This window comes from Echinops telfairi, unplaced genomic scaffold (genome assembly GCF_000313985.2).
Source record: "Echinops telfairi isolate 266 unplaced genomic scaffold, ASM31398v2 ScPeMD7_1;HRSCAF=3_0, whole genome shotgun sequence".
NCBI classification, from domain to species: domain Eukaryota; kingdom Metazoa; phylum Chordata; class Mammalia; order Afrosoricida; family Tenrecidae; genus Echinops; species Echinops telfairi.
Window position 1 is genome coordinate 51407788 of NW_022103896.1, and position 25194 is coordinate 51432981.

General features: G+C 37.5%; 1 protein-coding gene across 1 annotated transcript in view; it reads left to right on the forward strand.

Moving 5' to 3' along the window:
- The window catches only part of MMP16 (matrix metallopeptidase 16), a 326776-nt gene that overhangs the window by 145296 nt on the left and 156286 nt on the right, over positions 1-25194 (forward strand). The window contains exons 2-3 of the mRNA XM_004697483.2: positions 10822-10970; positions 23752-23874. Coding sequence (XP_004697540.1) covers positions 10822-10970; positions 23752-23874 — 272 coding nt within the window. The remainder of the gene's footprint in view (positions 1-10821; positions 10971-23751; positions 23875-25194) is intronic.

Here is a 25194-nt window from a genome sequence, read left to right on the forward strand (position 1 = left end):
ATCTAGTAAGTGTCTTAGCACAGTCCAATTTAAGTCCCTAAGTCCAACACTAGTCCCTTTTCAGACTCCCATGGCCACCTGCAATGATGTAGAAGGCAGGAAGATCACACAGTTGTGTGGATCCGAGGTCGGTGAAACATGGCAGGGCATCGGCATCGGCAGCATTCAGCTGTGGCCACCAAGCCGGAAGATGAAGGGGGAAAGTTCGAGTGAGAGAGTAGCTCTCTGCTTCCTCCTTATAAGAAAGCCACACAGTCAAGAAGATATCAGGCGGCGACCTGATTGGCAAGCTGGCTTCCACCTCTATACTTTTACACATCTTCAAACAGACAAAAAATTATCTAACTACCACAGACCTGCATCCTGGGATAAAACCTCCTGTCAATAGCCCGGAGCAACTTAATTAACCCTTCTTAACCTGTGTTCTCATCTATAAAAGAAAGACAATATCAAGCTCACAGGTTTGTTGTGATAATTGTATGAACGAATGAACTAAGGAGATTAACACCGTGTCTGGCTTCTCAGTGTGTTCTTTATACTGAATATTAACATAATATTCCTGCCTGCAGTTTATTCTATCTCCAGGTGTGGCTGGGGAAGGCAGAGGGTGGAAAGACAACGATAAAAACCACCCCTGCTTTCCTATCAAAAGTGACTTACATTTTCATTGCTCAGATTTCCCTGGGAAATAACTAACTTCTGTTTTTTATAGAAGCCACAAGTTGATATTTACCTTAGGAGAAGCAGAGTCCTGGTGGAAAATCACTGTGCATTATGGTGGTACTGGTGGTGAGAAATTGGATAATAAATTCATTGCACAGAAAACATAGCAAACTATTGTTTTCATGGTTTCAATAGTTGTATTAAGTGGACCTTCATGCAGGCTTCGTCTCTTTATCTGCCTCTCTAGATTTGCTGTATTCATTTAGCAGCCATTACTGAAGCTCCGCAGTGTGCCAGAAACGGTTCTTCATGCTGGGTCGCTAGTGTTAAATAAGAAATAAAGGTTATAAAAACCCCATAAGTAAATAAAGCAACTGGATGGTTCTTGAGATGAAAGTGATGAGGATGCAAACAGTCATTTCTGAGACGACTGGTGTTGATAAGGTGGAATCTGTCGCAAGGCCTCTTTGAAAATGTCTCATTTGAATTCAATTCTAAAGAAGACAAGAAAAGCATCTTTTTCTTACAGGTGCAGATGCCATGGCCTTATAGGAAGGAGTTTAGTTGATTCCAGTAACTGGAAAAGAGAGAGAGAGAGCGAGAGAGAGATGCCTTGGAATATCAGGAGAGCGGGGTCTGAACATAGAGAGCTAACAGTGACTATGCAGAGACGTGTAAGCCATGGCAGTGACCTTGGGTTATTGTTTCAGGGCTATAAGCAAATACGTGGAATCGTCTGAGCTACCTTTAAGGAGTTACAGCCAACGTTAGCACAGGAAGGGCAGGGAGCCATTTGAAAGCTCAGAGGTCAGCCGGTCGATCATACGGAGCGTGGTGGAAAATGGGGCTGTGACAAGGGCAGGTTGTTTTGGGTGCCAGCACGTTGGTTTTTGTCTTACAGCAAACTCCTATGACAGAATGGATCTGCCCCACTAGAGTGTCCCGGGGCATGATATTTATGGGATAAGGTCAAGAGGTCTTTTTCCCACGGAACTGCTTGGTGAATTTGAACCACCAGCCATTTAGTTAGCAACTGAGCACTTGAGTGGTTAACGTTTATTGTGCCAACCTGGCTGATAAACACATGTGGGGTTAATTGAAGGGCGGAGAGATAAATGGCTCGGTGAGCCTCGCCCTTCTGGTTCTCTGCTCTCTCGTTCTCTGATGGTCAGACCAGTGCGTGGCTGCTTTAGCTGGCAAGTCTCACTTCCTGGGAGACACCCCTGAGGAGAAACCGCATGGACTTACCCTGATGCGGCCCTGGGTGCTGGAGCAGCTGCGTCGAGCCCCCTGCCAGAGCTGAGATGCTCACACCGTCACCGCCACCGGATTCAAAGACTTTCTACCCACTGGCCTGTGATGCTCCTGTAATCGGCGTCATTGTACGTGTTTTGTGAGTGTGAGGAGGAATTTGTAGATAGGTGTCGGACTTATGGGCTTGGACTGGACTGGGTTGGGATGCTTTCTGAATGTACACTTACCCTATATATAAAACTCTCATACATAGCATATATGAGTTTCGGTTGATTTGTTTCTCTAGTTTACCCGGACTAACAGAGCACTTAACCATTGCACCACCTGGGATCCTTGAAGAAGGGGGACAGGCAAGATGAAGAGTTTTGATTCAAGGTCAAAATGGAGTGAAGATGTGATGATGGATTGGGTATCCATGATGAAGGAAAACATCAAATTAAGGATGACACCTATATTTTGGGTTTATACAGCACTGTGAGGGTAGAGTCTGGACATTAGGGCAAGGTCAGTTTATAAAGGATTAAACGGTGTATCTTTGGCACATACATGGTATATAAGATTTGGGTTTTGCAGAGATATTCAAGGAGAGTAGGCATAGCTGACCAGCAGTGAGGAGGCTACAATAATAAAGTGCTCTGAAGGAATTAGTAAAGTGGGGGGAAGGGGATAAGACTACCAGTGGTTTTTACACAGTAGAGCTGAAAAGGCTCTCATTGAACTAGTCTAGCAGGGAATGATAAGTATTAATTGGGCTGGGCAGATGGGATTGTGCAAGGTTATTTTGCATTGGCAATTCGAGAAGCCCTTGGAAGTAGGTGTTAGTGTTATACCCAGAACATATGCAGCCGCAGTTCGCTGTCCCTTCTTGATGTAAAAATGGGGTGTTTTGCTTGTACAAAAATGGAACACTCTCAGTTATAAAATGCATGTTTTCATACTGTCTGCCTTCTCATTTTGAAATGTGATCAGGGTCTCATAGGGTTTCACAAGATACAGACAGGCAGCTGGGCCTCTTCTATAAGCAGCAGCCTACAATAACAGAAAGAATCTAGTGTGGGTATCCATCAGACCTCTATTTGAATACTGATTCCTCATCTTGCTGTTGGTCCTTGGACAGTTATGTAATCTTTCTAGGGTTTTATTCTGCCATTTTGGAAACAGATATTATGTTTAACTTGTATCTGTGTTATAAAACTTAAAGATTACTATTGTTTGCAGTGGTCCAACTCATAGCAACTCCTGTGTGTAACAAAACCGAATGCTACCTGGTTCCTGGCCATCCTTAGGGTCCCTGGAATAGTTGAATCCATTGTTGGCTTCTAACGTCCATCACTGGGACTCATCATCTAGAACCGCTTCAGGCAATACACTATTGTGATCCATAGCGTTTTCATTGTCTAAATTTTACTTGTCGATGGCCAGGTCTGTCTTATTAGCTTGCTTTACCTGGAAGTCTCTCTGAAAACTGTCTACCAGGGGTGGCATTTCTGATCCCTTGAAATACCAGCGGTATCGCTTTCAACATCTCAACAAGAAAATCACTGCATTATGACCGACTGTCAGACAAGTGGTGGGAAAAGTAAAGAGTGTGCGTGTAAATGGTCTGGAACACAGTGGGCAATTGAGGACTATAGTAAGCATTTACATTATTACCAAGGGCTTTTAGAGTGGGATTTACTTGTGCAAACATGTTTAAACTTGTCTCTGTTGTCTGAGATTAGTAAATGGCAGCAAATAAGTTCTCTCAATAATGCTTGTCTTAGGCTGCTTTGGGTGCCGTCAAATCAAACTTCCAGTCAACGCAGTGGGTTCCAGAGGATCTGCTAGGCTAGCTAATTTTAAGGCACTGGGGTATATTAGGAGATGATGGCAACTGCTTTTCAGGGTTTCAAAGAAGTAATCGACAAATGGTCTTCAATGACACAAGATGATCACAGGGATTTAATATTAAGATGTTTTACACAAAAATTCTTATATTTACATTGAAAAAGATGATGAGAGTTGTGTCAATCAAGGCCATGTACCTGCTCACTTTTCAAGGGTAGCAAGGGTGGTCTTAGGAAATTTTTCTTGGAGAACCTTACCCCATCCACTCCAAGCCATGATCTTACCCTTTCGGACTTATTTTTGTTCCCAAGACCCAAAGAACGTTGAAACGGAATACAAGTGGAGTCCCTTGAGAAAGCCAAGACTGCTGTTTTGACATGGTATAAAATGGAGAGCACAGAATTCTTCATAGCATGACTAGAGAGATGGAAAAGGTGCCTTCTGAAGTTTAGAGACCTAGATGGAGGATATGTAAAGAAATTGTAGTTCATATTTTGATAATTTTGTTTAATAAAGATTCTGAGAATTTTCTTATTAAGGTGAATATATATTTGGCCATAGTACTTATGACTGCACTGTTGCTAGGTGCTATCAGAGGGATTATGACTAATATTGACCCCTCATGACTTTGCTCCATAAGATTTTCTAGATTAAAATCTTTATGGAATAGGTAGCCAGGTCTGTTTCCTAGAACATACTGGGTGGGTTCAAGCCACCAACCTTTTTGCTCCACATCAGAGCAATTAATTATCTCTCTACCAGAGTTTCTTATGATAATTACTAGTTTTATTGAGGACTCAACTTTGTCCCATTTCCTTGTCTAAATACAAATTGTCCTGGATTGATAAAATGTATAGTGGAGTAACTCTCAGTCCCTCCACAGTTTCAATTCTATTTTAAGAAGCCATTTAACAGACAATAAAATCCTAAATAAATTGAATTGTGTATGTGCAATTTCATACACCAATTCATTCATGGTGGAAAGGACATGGTGATTTAGAGCCCATCTAGGTTTTTGAATTCATAGAAAGGCTAATTTCTGCCTCGTTAACTTACTCTATGAATTTTCAATGTGACCAATTCAGAATGACTACTACAGCATCAATTTAATTTTTTGGTTAATAGGAAGTTATAATTCATATTTATGGTCCCTTTCCACACTAGAAAATGTAAGCCCCAACTACTGCCATTCTTTATAACCAGTGATTATATGATGTTTCTTAGAAAATATCTATGCTGACTTTGTTGATGAAATTGCAAAATACATATTTATCACTTTTTAGTTGGTAATTGTAGTTTATAACAAAATTTAATAAATATATTTAGAACACCCATACTGAAAAATACAACAGAGCTTTTTATAACATCAGATAATTTATATTAAAATACATTTTACAGTCAGATTTTATCTGAACCAGTTAGCTATTTAGTAAGTATGTTATACTTCAATGTGACCTTGATTAGTAGAATAATATATATCCCAAAATAATAAAAGGATTACTTAGGGAGTCTGCTACTAAATAAATGTTATAATACATATTTATCTTACTTCCAATTATCTTTTGCTTTAATAAATTCAGTACTTTAAGTGTTTAAAATAGTTTTGGAAGAAAGGATGACTGAACAACTTAAAATTATTTGAGGTTATCAAATTGAAGAGTTTTCTTTTATGTTACATCAATGAGGTAGTTTTAAATTATTTTTTAATATTAATAATAATTATTTGTGACTCACTTCTGTAAATGAATAGTGCTATAATCATTTAAAATAAGACTGACAAATTTAATGGTTTCAAAGAATAGGGGAGGGGTTATTTCTATACATCATAACATTAAAAAATGCAGAAGAATGCATAAGTCTTAGGATGCTTTGCTTAGATTTGGCAGTAGCCATAAAAACTGATGTCTTCTTTGGTTGATAACCATCTTTTAGAGTGTTGCTTTGATATATGTGTGTGAATAACTGAGTCAATTAATTTAGATTCCCACAATATGAACCCATGAAATATTAGTGGCAACAATATTTTTCCCAAGTTAATTTGGCAGAAATTTTCTATGTCTCCCACTCCATTCCTTATTTCTACCAAAATCTTGTAAAGACAATATAAACATTTTGACCCCATTTTATATTTAGTGTTTGCATTTTATTGCCTGATCTATCTTCTTGCTCTTCAAAGAGCAGCAATCTGGTTTCTTCTGCAACTGAATAATCTCGTAACTAAGAAAATTGGTTTTGCCTATAAGACAGCAAGGCATTTGATTGAGTTCTAGCTCAGGGAACGTAATTCCAGGTTAGATTGTGCTACTCTATTTGAGGTTCTATCCTTGAGGTTGTACTAGTGATACGGAAATGGGATTAAGTTCCAGATAATAGAAGGAGAAAAGTCTTGCCTTGTAAAGGTTTGTCCCTTGCTATGCTTCCAATGCTAATGCTCACATCAGTCCAGTGAGAATCACAGAACAAAGAAATGAGATAAAAAGAAAACCTCTTGGCTAAACGTTCCATTCTTTCTCAGTTTATTTTGGGGTTTGAGAAAGTATAAAATGGCATATATTTCTTCACTCTCTGTCTTTATATCTGTAACCACTTAAAAGTTCACCTATACTGTGTCTTTCTCAATCTGAAGGGAAAAAAAGTTAAATGAATAGGAGCAATTTCAAAAATTCTGCAGCAGTTTATTGTCATCAAGTATTTAGCAGTTAATGAATTACTGAGGAAGAACTATGCTGGGGGTTTTATATATGCTTGCTTAATACTTAATCTTAGGCCCATAAATCAGATATCATTTCCCCTATAGGTACTAAAAATCTCACTGCTATCAAGCTGATTGAAGCTCATAGCAATCTTACAGGACAGGATAAATGTGCCCCATGAGTTTCTGAGAGAGTAGAAGGCCCAGCCTTTCTGCCACAGGGACTCTGGAGGTTTCAAACTCCTGACATTTCGGATTGCAGCTCAACATGTAACCACTATGCCACCAGAGCTTCCCATAAAGGTATAGAAGACAAAAAATAGTTCTTAATCATCCATGCATTTTAGAACATTAAAAAAGAGGGACAGAAAAATCTCAAGAGTAAAGGTTAGTTATTCCCAACCATCCAGTAGTGACCATATTTTCCTTTGGTGTTGATAACAGGAATACTTTTCAATGGCAATGCATAAGGATTAATATCTTTGATATATAATCCAGTGGACATAAAAATATACTTTTATGAAAAGTAGAAAAGATGCAATCGATTATATTGCAAAATCCTGGTCATTAGGAAATTAGGAATAAGGGCTCCAGTATACTTTTAAATATTACTTATCTTGTAAATTTATTTAAATTTTTCAGATATTAACTCTATTACCAGTTTGTGATTTTCAAAATACTTAAAAATATTTTATGGTGGTGTTATTGAAAGTGTCCATAGGAAATTAGGTTCCCATTAAATATTGTTCCTCTAAATATTGTTTAGGAACATTGTCTACATTTTCTGCACTGTATCAGCATTCTCTGTTTCTAGTCGGGTGGTTCCACTTTGCTACTTCTAACTTCCCTTGTACTTTCTGAGCCTTGAAGGTGAATGCTTACCATTTGTTCTTATACAGATGAATTTTCCTTAAAATGAGCATGGTATTCAAGGTGATGTTGGTTATTTTATGAACGGCAGAGTTCAAGAGGTGGCGGTGGTTGCTGTGCACTGTATTCTTGTCTCAGGAAAGATGAGGCTGTGCCTTGTGTTGACAGTTAGTCATTTTAAATAGTTTTTCTTTGAGATCAGTTTGTAATAAAAGTAGAAAAAGAGAGATTTTCTTGGTCACTCTGGCATATCTCAATTTTCTAAACCTCACACTGCTCTGTACAGTTGAATGATAAAGTGCTAACGCTATCTTGGTCTGCTTGTCAAAACATGTTTTATTCGACAGAAACATATAAAATTGTATTCTGCATATACACTGGCTGCTATGATGATTTTGGACCAACTTGGTACCTGATCCTAACTTGGTGGCCATTTATGAGTCGATGCTTACGAAGCACTATTGTTTTCAATCACAGTGTTGATCTGCCATCGGTATTGAGTTTATAATCTGACATGCCTACTTTATGCCTCCATGGTGACCTATTTGGACTTCTCCAAGAAGCAAGAGCTTCTGATATAAGTGTAGCTAGTATGGATCTTCCTTAATATCTTACCATTAGCAACTAGAATCACAGAATTCTTCTCTGGTCTCAAAAGTTTCAAGGAACTACTGTAACATGAAAGCAGTCTCAATATAGTATAGTCCTCTGATGATTAAAAAATTAAGGAATTATTTATTTTCATCTCGGATATAGATTTATGAAGCATTATGGTTCAAATGAATACTTTAAATAATCACAGATATAATTACTTGTGCTTTACATTGACCAAGTGTAATATTGTCTGTAGGGATTTTGGCAGTATCGTTGTGGATATGCTACTTTCCTCTTGTATCATTAGAGTATTATCATATTTATTATGCTTAAGATACACTGTTCAATGAAAAGATGCATTGTATATTTAGATTGGGAATGTTTCCTGGCCAATTCTCAATATTTGAAAAGAAGAGTTATTGTTTAATGAATGACAGAATCGGTAGGAGGACCACCTGAAGAGGGCTCAGGATCTGAGTCATCCTGATTTGTCAGCATGACACACATTTTGAATGTAAACTTATAGGTGCCATTGTTGCCTCACTTTTAAAAAAAACACTTTACAGTTTATTGAGAATTACTTCTCAATACTTTTGAAAAACACTCTCTCATGGTAAAAGAGAACTAGAAGCAAAATTATATTTATTTTTCATATTTGTCTAAAACAATTGTTTCAGAGCTTAAGATATATGTGTCAGTCTATTTCTTCATTTTCCTTTAAGATTTCTATTTTGTATCATGTTTCTGTGTGTCTATAAACTATACGTTTTCTCATTAGTGGTTTTATCTTTACTATCCCCTTAAACATCAGTAGCTAAGCACCCATGAGTAACCTAGCAACAAGTCAGCTCTCCAGCAAGAAAGAAATCAATGCAAATAATATATTGTGGAAATGGAGTTCACTATAAGAATATTATTGCACATATATATTATTAAAATCAACAAAAATATTCTGTTTTTCGAAAAATTGCTTGATAATGGAATTGAATTTCTATTAAGTATTAAATACCTATGAAATACCATCTCATTCATTTAAGAAGAAATGGAATCTATGTCAGACTCCATAATGGTTAACTGAATAACTGAATATATGTGTCTTTCCTGACATACTATTCATCAGAGTCGATGTGAACAAGTACTTGGCATGGTTTTGTATATGGTATATGGTATATGTTATAACTGCCCCTTCCAGCCTGTGTTTACTAGATTTGAGTTTCAATAATCTGTCCTGACAGCGATGCATTGCTCATTTCTTAAATTATTTGAGGGCAGATCTATATATTTTGTCTTTTCCATGGGTTGTGTTTATACTACTGCACTTTTTTTTGGGGGGGTGGTCAATTTCTCAGAAATAACACAAAGGATCCCGCCTCGTCTTTCTCATATAAAGACTTTGATATATTGGTTTCTTTGGGGAAAATTTTAATTTCTAAAATGTCTGTCTATTTTTATGCAGAAAGTATCTCTCCTGTGTTGTATTTAAAAATTCATAAAAGGAAGTGTATCAGGTATTGGGGAAAACTTGCAATTTCTTAGACTCATCATTTATGTAATGAATAAATGAGGGAATGAGGGAAAAACACCCTGTTGAATATCTTCCACTGAATCCTACAGCTCCCATTCCGTGCCAACGGCAGAATGCTTGGCATCTACACAGGTAGTTCACTGAGTTTAAAACCTGCTTCGAGTCCTAGGAAAGATTGAGGTAAAGGACAGAGTTTCCATATGGGCTGAGCATATGAGTCTACATTTGAAATGAATATGTACAAGACTAGAAAGCATCTGCTGTCTGTTGGAAGCATATTATTTCCCAAACCCCATTTTTACAAGCTCATCTCCAGTAAATAGCTGCTCGAATTCCATTCCAGTAAATAGGAGTTCAGCTTCATCTTCTTTCTCTTCCACTCTTCATGCTCTGCCCCTGGAGGAAAGGGTGGGACTTGGGAGTGTTGGGGCTGGTAGGTGGGGCAGACAAATATCTTGACACTGTTAAAGAAAGGGCCAGATATACTCAATCCGCTCATTGAACTGAATCTGCAGGTGAAAACTTTGGTTGTTTGTATGAGTTTGGATTAACATGAAATATAAATAAGTGAAGAATGCATTCCCTCCTTACATAGAGCCACCTAATTGCAAATTGAATAGACTGAGAGCATGGAAATTATAATCAAAATGTCTGATGATCAAGAAAGTTTCCCTGTGAAGCTGTTACTTGCCACCATTAAAGTCACTAATCTATTTCAGAAAAACAATGTTTGGGGCTATTGATGCGAACATAACTGCCCCTTCCAGCCTAAGTGTATCTCAATGAGGTCAGGCACATTAATGGAAATTTTAAAAACTCTCACAGCCACTGAGCCACTGCTGCCTCACAGTGACCCCCTGTAACTCTCCGAGGAAGTCACTGTTGACTGCAAAAGAAAGCCCAGTCTTTCTCCTGCGGGGCTGCTGCAGGAGGTTTCGAACTGCCGACCAGACTGATCGTAGCCCCAAGCGTAATCACTACATCACCTGGTCTCCCACTAATGGAAATTACCTCCTGTCATTTGAAAAGTTGAGTTCCTAAAGCGTAGGGACACTCTTATTGTGATTTTATCCCTTTTTTAACCATAGTAACTTACATACTATAAGTCTGCAACAAATGATTATTCCTATGCAAGTATAATGTGCCTATATGCTTACAAAATAATTTATATTTATGTAGAAAACTCCATAATAACCACTGAATTTTATTAAAATAATGTAAGCTACATAATATATACATATATATGTATGTACATATGATAAATAGATCGAACACATACAATATGCACTTATGGGAGAAATGATGTCCAAAAATCTACAGAAGAAATGAATTAACTACCGTAGCATTCCTGTCCAGTGGTCCGCTGGTCTGAAAGGCACTGTGCTTGTTCTTGCAGGTTTGGTTACAAAAGTACGGCTACCTTCCCCCGACGGACCCCAGAATGTCGGTGCTGCGCTCCGCAGAGACCATGCAGTCGGCCCTAGCTGCCATGCAGCAGTTCTATGGCATTAACATGACGGGAAAAGTGGACAGAAACACAATTGAGTAAGTATCGGCGCCCATATCCCTCTCATTTTTGAAACAAAGTACTCTGAAAATCTTTAAATGAATAACATGGACCGCAAATTGAGTAATTTTTCTCATGAGCTATTCTTTGGAATTTAACCTAAGTTAATTCTATGCTTCTGAGATGTCTTAAAATATTAAAGTTTGTGGGCTGGGTTTTCACAGTACTTTTTTTGTGTGAAAGAACAAAGGAAATCTAAAAACCGAGAGTAAAGTCGATAGTAACACAGTGTCAGGTGTGGCAAAGGGACACTGTGGTGTGCTGGGATCAGTGGTTCTCAACCTTCCTAACGCTGCCACCCTTTCATGCAGTTCCTCATGTTGGGGTGACCCCTCCAACCATAAAATTATTTTCGTTGCTACTTCATAACTGTCATTTTGCTACTGTTATGAATCGGGTGACCCCTGGGAAAAGGTCATTCGACCCCCAAAGGGGTCACGACCCACAGGTTGAGACCAACTGGGTTAGACCTTCTCTCAAATAAGTTAAGTAACATCACATTAGTAGTTTACAATTGACTATAATGAAAATATTTACCTCACAGAAAGTGAGAAACAATACAAATCATCATCTTTTGGGGGGATAAGGGAGTAGAGTGGTGGTATCTGAGTCTATTGACAATTGTCCAAATAAATGAAAGAGGTATTTGTATTGTCACTGAGAACTCTCTCTTTTCACGTTCTTATTTTTCAAGGACTTGCTTTTAATCTTTAGTATTATGTTTTTTTTATTGACTGAGTTTAACTTTCTCTTTTTATTCAATGAATAACTATGTATTGAACATTTAATCTGTGTAAAGGGCATATGCAGTCAGTAAAATATATCTTTCCTAGCGAGGAACTTAGAACAAATTGCAAAGCTAAATAAAGTGACAGAATATTTTATCACAGGTACACTGAGGTTTTAGAATATTATGAAATAATGTATTGCTGTGGACTCCAAAGGAGATAAAAGAAAAAAGATCCGTCTTTTTCTTAGAACGTAGAGGGGAATAGCACTTGTATTCATAGACTCCTTGATACTCACAAAGTGAATCTATTTCCGTCATTTAATTTGATCATCATGCATGAATTCTCCACAAGAAATAATTCAAGATTTTATTTTTCTTTCACCTTTTTCAGATTTGAAAAACACTGAATATTAAAGACTAAATGAAATCCAGAGTTAGTTGCAAAATCCAGATCTTTTTTACATTCAGTTGATTAGAGTTTTTCCAATATTTTGTGCTGTCTCCAGGGGCCTGGTAGTGTACGGGATTACGGGTTGGGCTGCTAACCCAAAGACCAGCAATTTGAAACCAGCAGCCTCCCCGCGGGAGAAAGAGGAGACTGTCTGCTCCCCTGAAGAGTGCCAGTCCTGGACATCCATAGGCACAGTTCTACCCTGTCTGCCCTACAGGGTTGCTCTGAATTGTAATCAACTGAATGGCAGTGAATTTTCTCAAGGAAGACATTTTTCTTTTCTTTTTTTGAAACAATCAACATGTGGGCTCAGGCATATTTAATTAATTTTGGCATGTAAAATTAATTTAATGTATACCTTTAAAGTTGTTCACCCTGTAATGATTACATCAAAATGTTACACATAGTGCTTCCATTTCATAAAGACAAAAAAAAACCACACGAAAAGGGTTTGAAGTTTAAACTTCAAAGCAATTTACAAATATAAATAAATTGTCTTTCTTGCCACTTGAAAAAGATACATAAATGCCAACTTAGGTGCATACATGGAAAAGCAGAGTCAATGATTTTTGTAATTTATTCTATAATAAATCTAAACCTGTTAAAATTGGGTTCAGAATGTGCCTATTTGATCGGGTCCTCCCTTATCATTGCAAATTCTATCATAATAATGCCATACCAAGCTTTCCTTTAGTTCTAGCATAGCTCTTTTCTTGAAAAAAGACAGGATTTAATTAATAATCATAATAAAGAGCAAGTACTGTGATTTATGCTGTATCACGTACAATTTCACTTGACCTGTAGTCTTCATCCTAACATTTTACAAACTAAGCGGCTTTCTTCTTGTTTGTGGAGGGCTATCGTCTGAGAATTTACTTTTTTGGAAGATATGATCTATATTTTTTAAAGAATACAAGAAAATTAGGGGTTCAGAAAACAAGCACCTGCTGGAATGTCTAAGTTGACGTGTCAGAATACCAGAGGACTGTTTAGAATTGTTATTAAAATAAGATGAACTTGCTGTCATGCAGTTGATTCCAACTCATAGCAGCCGTATGGCTCGACAGTAACTTAGGAAGTGAAGCCATGTCAGATGAGCTCTGTGCTTTCTCCATGTTGTGAGAATGCTTGCTGTTGGCCATTTGAAAGGCACAGGATGGACAAGTTTGCCTTCTGATAATAGCTGAGTTATATATAATGATATAAATGAAAAAGACTGCCCGTGGGATGTTTGTTCTGTGGAAAGGGGTCAGAGCAAGACATACTTATTCTCTGACCAAAAGATGTAAAAAGAATGAGAGACGCTGATGAGATCAAGGTCTTTTTCTGGTCCACTGTGCTTCCGACTTCAGACAGGAGAGGTGAGGGCAGTGAGTCTCAAGGTTAGAGGAGCAGTTATACGTATGTTTTATCAGGTAATCAAGGAAAGATAAACTGTTTTGACAAACCCCCATTGAAATAACTTGTGTTTGCTTGATTTCATTGGTATTCTTTTGTCCTTGTTTTCTTTTTTATCAAAGTTTAGTCTGACTTTATTCTTTGGATTTAGAAACATATCTTCCTACTTAAAAGTGTGACACCTGGTTGTGATTTCTGGGAGGAGCCCCTAAGCGCTTTCAACTCTCAGGAGCTTCCCTGTAGCCCTGCGCCTCTTGTGCTTGCTTATGTGAGCTGGAGGACTTCACCCTGGTGGTTACCCCAGCTAATCCTCTGTGGCTTCACTTGCCTTCCATCTGTTGTTTTGCTTTGTTTTCCCACTGTTTGATCCTTAGTCCTGAAGTGTTATTGTTCTGGGGATTCAGCTCAAACAGTTTACTCTTTTGGAAGTATAATACCCGTAATCATGGTATTAAGACAATTGCCTGTGCCTTCGTAATCTCATAGGTATGTGTGATAACAGTCCATGCTGCAGTTACACTCTATTAATTTTACATGATCAAATTATGGGTATGATTTTTGTATCTAGACTTTATGACAGAAAATATGGGCTATAGCTATAGACCTAAAATGAATCCTTAGTATTAAAATAATATCTTAGAACCCATTTTTAGAAGCTGTAAATGCTCATGTAATTTTAGACTCTTATCAAGATAAGTTGCTTTAAAATTAAATAATTAAGTCCTCCTTTGCAGATAGATATCTAATTTGTGGATCCTTAAAAGTAATGATCCTGATTTGTGTTTCTCACTATATTAAGTTGAAGAAATTAACTATTTTCAAGCAACAGATTTAGGTATTACCTTAAATGGTGCTTTTGTATTGGTTGACTGGGGTCTTGGAGAGATTTTTATGTGTATTTATTTCCTGAAGATAATGGAACTCAATCTCATATATTGCACTGCTTCTCTTATTGCAGAATGGTTAGCTGATTTTTGTAAGCATGCTCAGTTAAATTTCTTAATAACTGGAATGAGGTCTATTAAGTATAAAAAGGATAGATGTAGCTTAGGGAGAAAATAGGAAGGTGTTAATGAAAATATATTTGGGATATGTTTCCAAATTGTTAATAGTAATTTTGTCATCCTAGTTCAGCTTTCTTATGTGAACATTGGCATGCATTAAAGTCTTCCTTATGAATTAACACATTTAAGGAGACACATTCTTTCCTTTTGCTCTCCCTTATTTTGTTTTACTTTGTTAGCTTCCCCTTATATGACAAGGACACCTTTTGGCCCCACTATTGGCACTTAAAATGATACCAACTCATTTTATGGTCATAACTTTTCTGTGTTAAGTTTTCCTGGGTGAAGATCATATTAAAATTCATTTAAATATCTGGAAAAGACAAACAAACAAAAACAATAAAAGCAACAATAAAGAAAGCCTGTTTTTCAGACATCACAAAAGGAAAAAAATGGGGTTGTAAAATATTTTGGTGATTTTTGGTCTATTTTTATCATCATCACTTATTTCAATGTTAGCCATCGTAGAAGGGGCACTTCTCAGTCATGAATTTTTAAATGTAGAAAGTGAATATATGAAAATCCCTTTTTCTCAATTGACTTTGTATTACTGTGTTGCCAACCAAACCTAGCTAAGTGGTTACTCATAGCACAGAGGGACGGATCATGGATGAGGGTGAACTGTAAGCATGTCAACATGTCTGAGTCCGGAGTGAATGGATTTATACCTCTCCATGACCACTCAGCTTGACTCCATGTCTGGAACCAGAGTTTTTCAAAATTATAAAACAGGAATATTTTAAAATTTCTTTAAGAATCATTTAGGGACAACAATACAAAAATGGGCATTATTCTTACCTGTAATTGAAACTGGGAAAGTTTGAGGGGCAGAAACCAGTTTCACATTATGCTGATGAATAATTTTTCAAAGTCCCAGTTCCTAAGGGCGTGATCTTTTCTCATAGGTACAAGCTGGAACGAGGAGTCATTCCCATTGCACTTTTCTATTTAAAAGCCTTTCCTCTCTAGACCACCTACAGAGGACACCGCATATATTGACTGTAAAGTGACAGTAACTCCAGGAATTGTCCGTTGATGACCCTATGTGAATGGCACAAATGTGCAACTCATTTGTGGGGAAAAAATACTTTTTATGGAAGTGAATGCAAACTTGATTGTTTCATATATTGAAAGCAGGTATAGAAGTTAATGGCAGCTTCATTCACATAAAATAGGACAAGTTAGCCATCAATTTTTATTAATAAACAGAAGTTTGGACAATATGCTTTGCTTTATGGTCACACACTATTTTATTAACACACATAAAAATGAGTTGAAACATGCTGATATCTGATTGCTGCTATTGAAACTTCCATTACTACTGTTACAATTATATTCTCCTATTTGCATTAAAATAGGAGGATATTAAAAGAGCAGTCACAAAATCTAAAGAAACTTGGCTTTGGGTAAATCTTCAGCATAAGACATCTTCAGAATATTGAAAAACCAAGGGCATTACTTTGAAGATTAAGGTGAGCCTGATCTAAGCCATGGTATTTTCAATGGCCTCATATGCACATGAAAGTAGGGTATTGGATAAGACAGACCTAAGAAAAATTCATGCCTTTGCATCGTGGTTGGTGCTGTAAAAGAATATTGAAAGTACCACAGGCTGCCAAGAGCACAAACCAATCTGTCTTAGAAGAAGTGTGGCCAGAGCGGTCCTTAGTTAGTTTGCTTGCTTACTTTGGGCATGTTGCCAGGAGGGACAAGTGTCTGGAGAAGGGCATGTCGTGCCTGGTAAAATTGAGGGTCAGGGGCAAAGATGAAGGCCCTCAAGGAGATGGACTGATACAGTGGCTGCAACCCTCGGGCTCGAGCATAGGACGACTGTGTGGCGGTGCTCATTCTGTTGTGGAAAGGGTTGCTCAAGGTCAGAGCTGACTTGACAGCACCATTTGCATGATGAAGATATTAACCTTGATTATTATAATGTTAATAGTCATAGGAAAAGCAGTCAATCACTACTAGGCGTTATTTAATATGATGTGTTTCACATGAGGTAACTCATGTATGTAATCCCAATAAAAGAGCTAGACTACATTCAACTATTTCAAGTGGAAGCATGTGGTCAAGAACCAGTGATTGTGACAGAAGTTCAAGCTGCAATGAAAGCACTAGCCAAAAGTTAGTCTTCAAGAAATGATATAATACCAATTGAAGTGTTTTAACAAGCTGATGAGCACTGGAAACCCGAGTCATCTGTTCCAAGAAATGTGGAAGACAGGTACGGCCACCTGACTTCCATATTTTGCCCATTTCAAAGAATGCTGACCCAAAATCATGCTCAAATTATAAAACAATACCAATAATGTTACGCGCAAGTACAATTTTGCTGAAGATCATCCAACAAAGTTTGCAACAGTACATTGCTTTGGAGCTGCCAAAGGCTTCCACCCAATTCAGAAAAGGACCCAATACCATTTCACTGTCAGCAGGATCTTGGTTGAAAGCGGCGATCACCAGAAAGATTTTTACTTGTATTTTATTGACTATGCAAAGGCAGTCTGCTTGTGGTCCATAACTAACTATGCCTAGGATTGAGAAGATAGGGAATTCTAGAAAAATTCATTCTGCTCATATCGAACCTGTACGTGGATCAAGAGGCAGTTTGTGTGAAGAGAAAAAGGGAACACTGCAGGGTTTAAAATCAGGAAAAGGTACGTGCCAGGGTTGTATCCTCTCACCATACTTATTCACTCTGTCTGCTGAGCACATAATTAGAGAAGCTAGATTATATGTAGAAGAATATGATATCAATGTTAGAGGAAGGCTTATTAACAACCCGCATGCGACATTCAATGAAACGACCGTGCTTGCTGAAAGTGAGGAGGATCTGAAGGGCTTCTTGAGGAACATCAAGGATTATATCCTTCATTATGGATTACAACGCAATTTAAGAAAATAAAAATCCCACAACTGGCCCAATAGGTAGCATCCTGCTACCTAGAGAAAAGACTGAAGTGTCAAGTCTTCATCTTGTTTGGACACCTAATCGATACTCATAGAAGCAGCAATTGAGAAATAAAAGAATGTATTACATTGGGTAGATCTGCACAAGACCTTGTTATGTGTGGAAAAGAAACACAGAAGGCTGAAGCAGACTCAGTACATTCGAATTATGGTGCTGGTGGAGAATATTGAAAGTGCCATGAACTGCCAAAAGAACAAACAAATCTGTCTTGGAAGAAGTACGGCCAAGATGCTCCTTAGAAGCAAGGATCACAAGACTTGCTCTCGTGTACTTTAGACATGTTATCAGGAAAAACCAGGCCCTTGGAAAAAAACACCATGCTTGGTACAATGGAAGGTCTTGTTCAAAAAAGAGCAAGACTCTGGATAAAATGGATACACTGGCCACAACAATGCGCTCAAAGTGAGGAATAGCTGTGAGGATGGTACAGGGCAGGGCAGGGTTTCCTTCTGTTGTGCACAGGGACCTTGTGAGTCAGGACAGACTCCATGCACCTGACAACAGTCCTCGTAATAAGTCAATGAAACCACCTGCTGTCACACCAGTGCCAACGGAGCGACGCTTCATGTATATCAGAGTAGAATTGCACTTCCTACCCTTTTCAATCAATGATTTTTTGGGACAGAGGATCTCCTGATGATAAAGGGGGATAGCAATATTCTCTACATGTTATAGTGAAAAGTAATTGGTGAATGTCATAGAACTAGGGTGTCTTTTGGAGTCCTGAGCCATGGAAGTCTGGGTTCTGCTTTCTCAACCTTTAGAATCTAACTCATCAGCCCTGGCTTTTTGTTTTGTGCTGTCATGTTGAGAAACACAGAACAATGAGGAAATCAGTGGACACAAAATAACATGTACTTTTAGTTCATTTTCTTCATGTTATCAGAAATATTGGGCTCTGGTCTATGCCAAGGTCGCAAGTGAACAGAAGAGAGAGATAGACACACACTAATTGGAATTAACAGTACACTAATATATTGGGACAGTGAACTTTATGCACTGTATCTCAAAAAGATCTCAGGGTCAACTAGGAGAATAGGATGCTGGAAAGAGGCGACGACTACATACAAAGGCAGAGAACTTTTATTCTACAAAAACTAGAGTGTATCTCAGGAAGTAGTGAGACGCTATATCTTCGAACCCAAGTCCAATTCTAAAAAGGCATTGCATACTGGGCATACTGTAACCTGCTTTCCTTTAAGGCTGAGAATGAAGATGATGTTGAGAGTGAGGGATATGTGAGAATTCAGAGACATGAGAAAATACCTCATGAGTGATTGGCTGTAAGGAGAGTGCAGCAAAGAATGGTACTGGTATTTCTGGCTTGGGCAGTAGACTATTGAGGATTTCATCTAAGAAAGGAATCATAGGAAGTAGTACACAGTTGAGGTATAAAAATTATGATTCTGTTTTTATTTGAGGTACTACTATAAATGATGATATTATGTTTAGATGGCAATATAAGAGCACTTAGCCATATATGTCATTGTTTAAAATCTTACCATTTCTTATCTATCAGCCTGAATTCAGCAAGGAAACTCTCTCTCTCTCTTTCTCTCTTTATTTTTACCCACACTTTCTCATTATTTGTTTGTTTGAAACTAACTTTTGTGTCACAATTCAATTTAAGTCGGGAGGCAAAAGAGGTTTTATAGGGGTATAAACTGAGCCATGTACATATGTAAATATATTAATATGTAATGATAAAGATCTAGGTCTAAGTACATATATGTATAGGTTAAGTATTCAGGTAGCAGATGGACATTAGGCCTCTACTCAAGTACTCCCTCAGCACAAGAACACTGTGTTCTAATAACCTGCCATTCTGTGATGCTCACCTTCCTGACACCATTGCTGAAGACAAAATGGGTGCATAAGCAAATGTGGTGAATAAAGCTGATGGTGCCTGGATATCCAAAGATATAGTGTTTGGGATCTTAATGGCTTGAAGTTAAACAAACAGCCATTTAGCAGGGGAGCAACAAAGCCCACGTGGAAAAAGCATACCAACCCTTGGGATCATGAGGTGTCAAAGGGATCAGGAATCAGGCATCAGAAAACCCATAACAACCAACCATTTTGATGCAAAGGAGGGAGATCAGAATGGAGACGCAAAGCCTATCTGTGGACAATTGGACATTCCTTCACAGAAGGGTCACAAGGAACAGACCATCCAGCCATGGTGCTGTATAGCACTGACAAAACACACAACATTCCTCTAGTTCAGGGGTCCTCAAACTTTTTAAACAGGGCCAGTTCACTGTCCCTCAGACCCATGGGAGGGCCAGACTATAGTTTAAAAAGAAACTATGAACAAATTCCTATGCACACTGCACATATCTTATTTTGAAGTGAAAAACAAATGGAGCAAAACACCTGGCGGGCTGGATAATTGTCCTCTGTGGGCTGCATGTGGCCCATGGGCCATAGTTTGAGGATGCCTACTAGCTATTTAATGCTTCCTTCCCGTTCCCCCTTAATATCTTCATCCCAGTTTTACCATACAAATCTGGCTAGACCAGTGCATGTATCCTGGTACAGATAAGAGTTCTTGACACACAGTATCCAGGACAGATAAACCCCTCAGGACCAATAATGAGTATCAGTATTGATGCCATGAGGGTATAGAGAAGGTGCGGGGAACAGGAAGAGGAAAGGGGACCCAATTGCAATGATTGACATTCAACCACACACACCCGTCGCCCCCAGGGAGATGAACAAGAGAAATGTGCATGAAGGGCGACAGCAGATGTTGTAAAATATGAAAATAAAAACACCGTATTTACTCAAGTATAAGCCAACCCGAATATCAGCCAATGTACCTAATTTTACCACAAAATCTGCATTAAAAATGTGCTGAAAAACTCAGTTTATACACGACTATATACAATAATTTGTAGATTATCAAGGGTTCACGAGGATGGGAGGATGGGAGAGTGGGGACGGGAAATGAGCTGATACCAAGGGCTCAAGTAGAAAGAAAATGTTTTGGAAATTATGGCAACGTATGTACAAATGGGCTTGACACAGTTGATATAGGGACTGTTGTGAGAAGTATAAGAGCCCCCAATAAGATGATTTATTACAATACAAATAGACTTTAAGTCATTTTCACGTTTACTTTTCCTCTATTTATACTTACTCAGACCAGTGTTTAGGTCGGGTTGGTATGGCATCTGGGGGGGTTTGACCGTTTTTTCTCTTCGCCTCTTTTTTTCCCGTTAACTCTTGTTTATTTAATTTTCCCTTTTGTTGTGGAATCTGGTCCATACGAAGAAAAGCATAATATGGAGAGCTGTACAGCCCATAATTGTGATCATGTAAATCTTACCCTTGATGTGAAAACCATTTTTATTTTTTTTCCTTTCTAATAATGGTCATAAAATATATATCCAGGGAAAAGGTTAACTTTGCTGAGCAAAATCCGCACACCCCCACCCCCACCCCCACCCCCACCCCGGTTTTGTCCATGTTATGTGTCTGACCAACTTGTCCTTGTTTTTAAGAGTGTGTAATCTTTCCTTGAGTGTGTGCACCTGAGTGTGTTTATCTTCTCCTACAAATGGGAGTTTTTGATTGCTTTCATCTTTTTGATATTATAGAAATTACTACAAGAAACATGGGTGTGTATCTATCTGCTGTGTGTCTTCATTTCTTTTTAGAGCAGACACCAAGTAGAGAGATTGCAGGCTCACTTTCATATTGCTTAGTGTGCTATAAGAGCTAAAAATATAAAATGACTGAGTCAGTGCTTTAGTAAATTGATGAACAAATAATTGAAATGAAAGAAAAAAACAAGAAGTGGGGAAAATAAGGAAGTCATCAGGTGTCTTCTGGCACAGGGGAAACTATGATGTTGATGTGAGTGACATCCAGTCGATGCTAACTCCTAACAATATGAGTGATAGAGTAGAACTCTACCGTATGGTTTTCTTGCCTGTGATTTTTATGGAAGGAAGTAACTAAGTCTTTCTTCCACTGAAAGACTGTTAGGTCAAATCACCAGCCTTTCGATGAGCATTAGCACAGAGCCCTTACCTACTGTACCAGGAGGACTCCTCAGAGGAGTAAGTCGTAGAAACTTGACTTGAAGATGACCATATGCTTTAGTGAGAAACCATTATGGCTGCCAACACATGCATAATGAACATTTCCATTAAAAAACTTAAATATTTTCTAAGTATTGTGTTCAATAGTATTACAGCCTTCAGCAAATTATTTGGTGTATAAAGTATTTTACCAACAATGAGAATGTAATTTTTTTCCAGGTAATATGTAGTTCTATTTTACCAGAGTACTTACTGAAATATTTTTCTTAGAAAAATATAAGTGTATCACATCTCACAGTAAGAGTGTTTCATATTTCATCATTATATATTATTTATTTTCCCAGTACCTTCAATTAAATAAATTCAGATAAATACCTACCTTGGAAATGTTATAATTAATGAAACAACATATTAAAAATAACCTAAACTTTCATAGTAGCTCATATTTGTTAGATATATTTTTAATTAAATTTAAATCTAAAAATTATTTTTCATGTCAAATCACACTATCCTTATTCTTCTATATAATAAGGATTCAATGACTAGCTCTTACAAACCGGGATTATATGAAGTATTGGTGATATGTACTTCACCTGCCCTTGAGTTTGGTTTTTTTGTTGTTGTTGCTGCTGTTTGTTTGTTTTTTGAGTGTTTAACAGTCTGGTGAAATGTCTCAGATTTCACTGGGTTTTGGTGTACCCTGGGAATATTAGTTTAAAATAAGAGTTCTTTAGTCTCAACTCAGTCCTAAAGGGTCATATGGGAACTGATTAGTTGGCAATGGGCTTGGTTTGAGGTTTTAGTCCCAGATCCAGCAAGTTTAAATCAGTTGGTCTGGGTAAACTTCTTTGCATTAGCATTTAAAATTAGTTACAGGTGTTTGGGAGACTTTTAAAAAGAAAAAGGTGGTTTCCTGAAATAATTCTAGAATGTATTTAAAACTGGGATGGAATTTGCTTAGTCTGATAACTGCAGAAAATGCTAGTGTACATTGGGAAATTGTCCTTGTAAACAAATAAAAGTTATATTTAATTGCTTCATGAAAATGTCATAAAAGAAGAGGAGTTGATTTATCACACTTAATATGTACACTATTTCATTCATTGTTAAATAATAATTTCTATATTTTTTAATTTTAAGAGATATAAGCTATTAAGCAGTGGAAAAGTACAGCATGTGCTGATTTTTTTTTCTATGTCTCCTTTCTGATTGTGTATCACCAGGAAGATCCTGGATTGAGTTGGTCACTATTGAATTATGTTATCTGAAGAACTGCAAAACTATCTGATTAGGAATTAAGCAAAACAACTAAAAATTAATGAACATCTTTTTCCTTACGATGAAGACATACATGTAAAATATGTCTGTCAAAGGTCCAGTGGGATCCTCTAGGAAAAAAATTGCATGTGCATGTGTGTTTATGTATATTAAAATTAATAAATTGGAAGCAGCATTTTTTTTTCGTGATAGAACATCTTTAACCTTATTCTTCTCACATTATAAAACAAATATATTTCTTAATCCTTGAATTGTGGTTGTTATTAAAGTGCCCTCACCAAAGTCTGCGCACTGAAAACTGGAGTTATGATCAAAATGGAAGGAAGGAAAAGGTGGAAACAGGCAAATCTTATTTGAACAAAGAATAGATTTATATAAGTTCAAAACTTGTGTGCATCACCTTGCTTCCTGAAATTTGAGTTCATGTAATTATTGTATATTAAAGCTAGAATAGATCTTATTGATTATTTAAAAATAAAAATTTAGTTCTAAATTGTTTCTATTTATGAATTTGACTCAGGTTCAATGACTCACGCAAGATCACACATTTGTTATAAGCTTCAGAGACCCTCAGTCGGCTAATAGCTCAAATTGAAGGAAAGAGAAAAATTATCTGAGGACGGTGAGGCAGGTAATAAGTTAGTGATCTTGATCATTGCATTCAAAAAATTTTTGACTTCAAATTTCAGGAAAGTTGATCATTTCTCCCCTAGGTAATCCTTTTTTTGTTCATCACAGTCGGAGGTTGATTTCTTTTGAAATTATCAATTAGTGTTACTGGAAAAAAACAACTAAACTATAACCGCTTTTTACAGCTGGATGAAGAAGCCTCGATGTGGCGTACCTGACCAGACAAGAGGTAGCTCGAAATTTAATATCCGTCGAAAGCGATACGCATTGACGGGACAGAAGTGGCAGCATAAGCACATCACTTACAGGTATGAAGATTAGTGCTGGATTGTCCTCTGGCCCTTGCTTTTACCACTATTTACTTTGACAGTTTGTTGGCGATCTTCTTTTTTTGGCTTAATATCGATTAAAGGTTCGGGTAGTGGAGTGAGGGTTGGCTGTAACGTCAAGGTCAGCAGTTTGACACCACCAGCTGCTGCTCGGGAGAAACATGAGACTTTCTATGCTCATAACCCTTTACCTTCTAGGAAACCAAAAGTAACAGTTCTACTCTGTCCTGTAGGATTGCAATAATGTGGAATCCACTCAATGGAAGTGAGTTTGGGTTTTTAAATTAAGAAGCGTTAATTCCTGGAGTTGAGAAGATGATTAATTTTTATTGGTTGGATTTGTGAAAATTCTTTGAGATACTTGGACTCATTTGCAAACCTGCCCTAGCACAGCGGTTCTCAACCTGTGGGTCACGACTCCTTTGGGGGTTGAATTACACTTTCACAGGGGTCACATGATTCATAACTGTAGCAAAATTAGTTATGAAGTAGCAACATAAATAATTTTACAGTTGGGGGTCACCACAACATGAGGGCCTATATGAAAGGGTCGCCGCATGAGGAAGGTTGAGAAGCACTGCTTTAGCTTATGGGATGGAGGCGGTATTATGAGAGACTGAGATGAGCTACATGTGTTTTAGCACACTACAGTCCTTGGCAAGTATTGTATATTTAAAAAACCGTATTTAAATAATCTCCAGGTAAAGACAGGGCCTTTGTATCTATGAAACTGGTTATCATCATCAGCCAAATTACTTTTTTACATATTAGGAGGTGATGCAAATATGTTTTCCTTCAGATGATGGGTGCGCCAAGAGTATGAGTGTGTCTTCCAGGCGCTTGTGACAATTTCTGTTCACAGAATGCTCATATTTATTCATTGAACTACTGTTTATTTAATCCAAATAGGAACAAGGAACTGTGGTAGGGACTAGACATAGGAGAATAAATAAAGCATGGGAACTCTTTTTGTCCTAATGGAATTTACAGCTGTGTACAGAAGTTGAGCAACCATAAATACCATGGCAATTGTGATTGGAAAAGAAGAGTTTTTCATAGAATTGTAAACCAAGGACACTCAAACACTAGAAAAATCAAGGAAAGTCTTCCTAAATAATTGACCTTTCCTCTAAGACCCAAAGATTGAGAAAGAACTACAGTATATCCTCGTTTATCGCAGTTAATCGGTTCTAGGCCCTACTGTGATAAATGAAATTCCGCGAAGTAGGATTCCTTATTTGTAAATCAAATATTTTCGTAGTTAGAGCATAGAGGACATGAAAAAACACTCTTTAGTCA